The sequence below is a fragment of the Delphinus delphis genome, chromosome 1 (genome assembly GCF_949987515.2).
Source record: "Delphinus delphis chromosome 1, mDelDel1.2, whole genome shotgun sequence".
Taxonomy (NCBI): domain Eukaryota; kingdom Metazoa; phylum Chordata; class Mammalia; order Artiodactyla; family Delphinidae; genus Delphinus; species Delphinus delphis.
The window spans coordinates 38,673,648-38,679,897 of record NC_082683.1 but is presented as its reverse complement, the minus strand read 5'-3'; the positions used below and the strand labels follow the sequence as shown (position 1 = coordinate 38,679,897).

At 58.7% G+C, this 6,250-nt stretch overlaps 1 protein-coding gene across 1 annotated transcript; it reads right to left on the bottom strand.

Annotated features, from left to right (window-relative positions):
- Window positions 1–1,501: 1,501 nt before the first annotated feature.
- FOXE3 (forkhead box E3) lies at window positions 1,502–2,455 on the bottom strand. Its single transcript, XM_060004908.1, has one exon. It carries the CDS (start codon window positions 2,453–2,455, stop codon window positions 1,502–1,504), a length of 954 nt encoding a protein of 317 aa, XP_059860891.1.
- Window positions 2,456–6,250: the final 3,795 nt, after the last annotated feature.

The following is a 6,250-nucleotide window of genomic DNA, read 5'->3' as shown; positions in this document are numbered from 1 at the left end:
GGGACATAGCTGATGGTGCAGACTCAGGCTTCATCCAGCGGGGCATGTATGGTTCTGCAGCCTGGTCCCACTCCTTAAAGTAGGGAGTAGACTTTTAAACTGAGCCCCAGCCTTGGCACGGTGCCTTTCCTCCAGAATACTGTGCATATACTAATCACCCGGGAATTTTGTTAAAATGTGGAATCTGATGATTCAGTAGATCTGAGTTAGAGCTTGAGATTATGCATTTCTAACAAGCTCCCAGGTCTCTGGGACCTGGACCACAGTTTGAGTGGAAGGCTCTAGACCTCTTGTCTCATTTCTCTGAGAACTGATTGGTAATGTCTCTTCCCCACGGATCCGTAAGCTCCTTAAGGCAGGGATCTTGCCCATTTGTTTAGTGATATATTCCCAGTGCTCGGCACATTCAGTAAGTCCTTGTTGGAGGAGTAGCCAGCGCTCCCTTATCCATGGGAGCTGGGAATAATCCCACACAGCAGACAAACCCACTGGCCAAATACACTCATTTGCAAGCCCCATCTCACCTCTACCAACCTCCGCGGCAGGTGATGGCATTTTACCAGGCCTACTATGTGCACAGCTATGGCTTAATCGCATCCTAATCCTACTTCATGAACCTCTGCCTAATAACTCACAAGGGGCTCACCCCATGTGGTGACCCAAGATCCTGAGCAAAGCTCCCCCACTGCCTCCCCAGACCACTCCCCCAAGTCACCAGCCGACACACCGGGCCCAGAGGAAGGTTTCTTCTTTCTTTTTAATTAAACTAGTTTTAATTAAAAAAAATAATAACCTAACAAGTCCCAAGTTTTCCATATGGTGGGGCAGCCCACTAACTCCCCTTGCAGTCAAGGAACCCCTGGTGCTGCTTGTCTCAGAGATGAAGAACTGTCCTCAGGGTCTGCAAGAGCTCAGCTAGGTGCGTCTGTATGGAAGGGGAGCGCTCTCCCAGTAAGAAACCGAGAACGTACAGGTAACTGGGGGGGTGCGGGGACAAACTTGTGGGGGGATGAAGGGACAACAGCAAGGGAGTCATAAACCTGGGAGTCTGACCTGGGTTTGACTCCTTGTCTTATAAAAACACCAGGGAAGGTTAAAGAAGTGAGGAGCCAGTCGGGAAGTGGCTTGAGATCGAAGGTCTGGCTTCAGAAGGCTTGGACTTCACCAGAAACCCGAGGTGAGGGCTCACAGGTGGTGATCCAGGGTCTCCAGACGTGGGACCCAAAAGGGCGCTGGCGGGTGGGGGGCGTAAACAGTGGAGGGCGAAGAAACGGGGGCCTTACAGTTCGCGGTGGGGAGGGGGATTCAGTCCGGTGGAGAGACAGCGGGAGGCTCCCCAGAGATGGGGGTTAGAGACAGATGCAACAGGTGTGCTCAGTCCATCAAGCAGAACTGGGGCTCCGAGGTGCGCTCCAAGCCAAGGGGGCACAGATGGGGGCTCCCAGGCAGCGCCCCGTCCTGGGGGAGAGGGGCCCGAGCCACTCCGCCGGGCTGGAAGGGCTCACAGGTAGCGCTCCAGCCCCGGCGCGTAGCCCGGCGGCCGCAGGTAGGCCTCCCCCGGGCCGAGCGGGCCGAGCGCGGCCGCCGGCCCTGCCAGGGCCAGCAGCGGCTCTGCGGGCAACGGTCCGGGGCCAGGACGCGTCGGGGGCAGCCCCAGGCGGTCGGGCGGCGGCGAGTAGAGAGGCGGGGAGGCGGCTGCCGCGCAGGGCGGGAAGGCGGCGTCGGGCGCAGCGCAGCAGGGCGGCTCGGGGGCGCCCAGCCCCGCCAGCTCGGGCGGCAGGCTCACCAGGCTGTCGACGCTGAAGAGGCGCGCGGGCGGCGTGGAGCCCGGAGCGGCGGGAGGAGGCGGCGCGAGCAGCGCGGGGCCGGGCGCGTAGGGCGCGTAGGGGAAGGGCGGCGGGCCGGCGGCGGGGGCGGGCGGCGCGGCAGGGAGCGCGGGCATCTCGGCGCGCTTGAACCGCTTGCGGCGCCGCAGGAAGCTGCCGTTGTCGAACATGTCGGCAGCCGCCGGGTCGAGCGTCCAGTAGTTGCCCTTGCCCGGGTTGCCCGGCTCCCGGGGCACCTTGACGAAGCAGTCGTTGAGCGTGAGGTTGTGGCGGATGCTGTTCTGCCACTTGCGCGGGCTGTCGCGGTAGAAGGCGAAGCGCTCGGTGATGAAACGGTAGATGGCGGCCAGCGTGAGGCGGCGGCCCGGGGCGTGAGCCAGCGCCATGGCGATAAGCGCGATGTACGAGTAGGGCGGCTTCCCTCGCTGCAAGGGCCGGCGGCGGCGGCGGCCCGGGCCCGGCGCTGGCGCAGGTTCCGGCTCCCCGCGGCCCGCGGCCGCCTCCTCGGGCTCCGGCCCGGGCTCGGCTCCGGCAAGCGGCGACGGCGGCGGCCCCGACGGCGCGACCGAGGGCGGGGCCGGGAAGCCCGAGAAAGCAGCGGGCGGCTCCATGTCGCTGCGCCCAGGCATGAGAATGCGGCGGCCTGCCCGAGCTCTCGGAGAGAGCTGGGGCCGCTGACCCTCCTTATATGGACACGGCCCCCTCCCCCTGTGCCCCAAACCAGGGGCGAGGGCTCGGACCTTCTCCTCTGGCCAGCGCCTCCCCTCTAATTTGCCTTCCCAATCCTCTTACGATGCTGACAATTCTCCCCCATTCCCATCCCCACCCCCCAACATTTCACCCCTCCCTTGGTCTCGTCCCTTTGGGTCAGTCAGCCCCAGACCCAGCCTCATCCCTTCCTCATCTCCGTGGGGTCAGTCCCTGGCCCTGGCCCCGGCCCCATCCCACCAGATTCCGTCAGGCCCCTTTCCTTTCTGCTCCTCCCTCAACCTCCACCCCTTTGGCTCAATGCCAATCACAAATCCACCCATTCAGAGCACTCTCTGGGCCCCCTCCCCATTATGCTTCTCCCAGCCAACTCCTGTCCCCTCCATCCTTCTTCTCTCCTAGTCCCCTCTCGGTCCCTCCAACCCCAGCTGGGGCAGAGATGAGAGCCACCCAGGGCCTGCCGCCTTGCTAGCCCTCAGCATCCTGCTACTGTGCTGGTCGGGGAGATGCCAGGCCCACCCTGGGACATTAGGCAATGGAGAAAGGTAGGGTGAGGGAAGGGGAGAGGAGGAGGCCGGCTTGTCTCAGGGGAGGATGTTTCCTGGCTCCAGGGTCAGCATCTCCGATCTCTGCTATCTCCCCCACAACCTTGTCCCATCCAGGCCAGCATCCTTTGAAAAAACAAAATCGTGAAAAGTGGTCCAGCTAGCAGATTTGGGAACTGGAGGACTGACGGCTTTAAATCAAGAGCCCCCTGGAAAATCTATAACTTGGAGTTGCCTTCTGGCTGCCTCTCCTCCATGCACTTTCTCTTCTAGAAAGAGGGCTCCCTTTCTCACACACTCATGTCATGCACACTGGGAAGATGCACAAAACACAGCCTGCACAGCCCAGAGTTCCAAGGAGCAGTTACTGGGTCAGAGAGTGACCCCCAAGTGCTTCCACAGACTGGAGGTCTGAGAGAGCTGCTTACTGGCCCAGAAATGCCAGACTCGCATCTCATTGGGGAAGGCGGGGTGGTCTTAGTCTTTATTAAAACCCGGCTCTAGGAAATACCAGCACACACCACACGGTTCAGAAGAGACGCAACCCTGAGCCTATTTCAGGAAACTTTTCCAAAGTGACAGGAAAGCCAGACCTGGCTTGGAGGGAACTAAAGGATGAAAGAGTCTTGTCTTAAAGAGACTTGTCTGTCTTAGAGGTAGGCAAGTTCAAGGGAACAGGCCTGGGAGTAGGTAAGGCAACTGAAGTGGCCCAGATTTAAGGGGCCTCTCACTCTTGGGGTGGTGCAAGTGCAGGGTCGGCATTTGAGAGCCAGTGCCTCCTTAAATTTGGGGCCCTAGGTGCCTCACCCCAGTTCTGGCCCTGATGTGGAGTGCCCCTGGGTACAGATGATCAAAACTAGCTATAGCAGCCAGAGGGCCTAGGACTTCAAATTCCAAACTTGAAGCTCCAGGACTCCGCTCTCCCAGCTCCAATCTCAGCTGATAATACACCAGCCACCATCACAGAGCACTGTGTATGTGGTAAACACTTACGCACATTAGCTCACTTAAACGTGAACACCTTGAGAAGTAGGTACTATTAATACCCCTGGTTTGCAGATAAGGAAACGAAGGCTTTGAGAGGTTAAGAGACTTGTCTAACCTCACGCAGCTAGTAGGTGGCAAATGGGATTAAACCCAGAGTTCAGTGCCCTGGCACCAAGACTAGGAACACCGTAGCTTAAAGCCGAGACTGTAGAAATAATTTACTCTGGAGGCCTTCCAGCTCTCACGACTTCAGCTGCAAAGTTGATGCCTAGCCACTCTGCTGACCTCCAGGTCAGCATGTCCAAGTGTGCATTGGGCATGACGCTCAACCTCGTGCACCCCCGACCCCATCCTCCTCCCCGTCCTGCGTTTCAAATCTCAGCCAGTGGACCCCTTGCCCCTCACCACCCAGATCAGAAATATGGACACCATCTCGGGCTCCTACCTCCCCCATCACTCCCCACGTCCAAGCGATCTGCAAGTGCTGTCAGTTCCACATGAATCCAAATCCGTCCTTCCTTCAGTTCTCTTGGCCTCATTAGCCCACATCATTCATTGAGCACTTCTGTGCCAGGCCCTTTGCCAGTGCTCAGGGGAGACAGAGGTGAAGAGACTCACAATCTGGTGGAGAGATGGACACACAAACAATTACAACTCGGAGAGAGGTAGGCAGAGGGGGCTGTAGAAGCAGAGAGGAAGGAGAAGATGACACTCCGAGATCTAGAGACAACCCCTCCCCCCGCCCCGCCACACTCAAAACAGTGAAGAGTCAGCCTGGCTTATACACAAACAGACCTGACCTCAGTACCCTCTCCACCTTGCATGCTACTGCCTGACACAGGCCTTAGGAGCATAAGATGGTACAGTCGCAATGAACAGCTCACCAAAGAGGAAGGCAAGACAAGCAGCGGCAGCAGCAGGGAACCTGGCTCCAAGAGCCGAGTGACCTGGGCTGCCGATTGCTCATTTGAGCCTCAGTTTCCTCACCTGCCAAAGAGGAACAATAATGGACACTCTCAGCATTGTTATGAGGTTCAAATGAGATCGTGTATGAAAGGGCCTGGCCCACATTGGCAACTGGTAATAGGAGATTTCCTTTCTACTACTCATCTGGCACGTCTGGTATTAAACCAGGAAGGGAAGGAGAGAGGCAGAGCCAGAGAAGTGCTTTCAGAGCCTGCATATTTTCAACCAGGTGCAGCAGAACCCTGCAGCTAGACTCGCACAGAACCAGAGCCACCATCTTTCTCACCTTCCCTTAGGGCTGAAGCTCCCCTCCAGATGCCTCTCCCACAGCCTCCTGGGGTAGGGGGCGGGTTGTGGAGAATGGCTCTTATTACCTCCCCTGGCAGACTGCAATTTTCTTACACTTTAGATTTTCCTGTCCATGTGTAGAGACTGGGACATAGTATATGTTCAATAAATGATACTGAATGTGTGGTTGGCTGTGCTACTCTTGGGAAGGGTGGGGGCAGGGAGCTGGGCCAAAGGGGTGAGAACCCAGACTTTTCCAGTTCTCTGTGTCTGCCTGGCCCCCTCCATTGGGCCTGCTTCCCGGAGCCAAGCAGGCCGGTGTCAGGGAGTGGCCCAAGGGCTAATCCTTGTTTTCAGCGTGGCTGGGCCCTCTTTTCACAGGCCCTGGGCCGGACGGGATGCGGCTGAGCATCCGGGCATAAGATGGCCAGTGAAGGCGGCCCCTTTCTCATGGGCCTGGATTCCAGGCGGCCCAGCGTCTGAGTGGAGCCCCTGGGGCGGGAGGAACACAGTGGCTGGGCTGGGCAGGCCTTTGTCTGACCACGTTGGGTGGATATTCAGGCTGGCAGGAGGGATTAATGGCCAGGGATTGGCCCTGGGGCCGGCCTTCCCACTGCCCTTTGGAGGCCAAAGGCCCAGGTCAGGGCACACAGTGTTGATGGCTCCCTAGATAGGAGTGGAAATTCCCACCCTGTCCAAAGCTGTTAGCATCAGCCCCCAAGGCTCCCTGCCCCCAGCCCCACCTCTACAGAGGCACCGTGAGCCAAGATGGGCTTCGAGGCAAGGAGCAGAGGGTGGGGGATCGAGCTTCCAGCCACTCCGCCTGGGAGAGAGGGCTGAGGCTGAAAGGCATTTCAGGTCCTTGCCCCAAGATTCACAGCCACTGTAGGAGGGCCCCCGACTGCCCCTCCAGAGCTCTGGAGAGAAAGA

What these genes read in the sequence shown, in the direction of transcription:
- FOXE3 (XM_060004908.1), bottom strand. Translation starts at nt 2,455, where the DNA reads ATGCCTGGGCGCAGCGACATGGAGCCGCCCGCTGCTTTCTCGGGCTTC.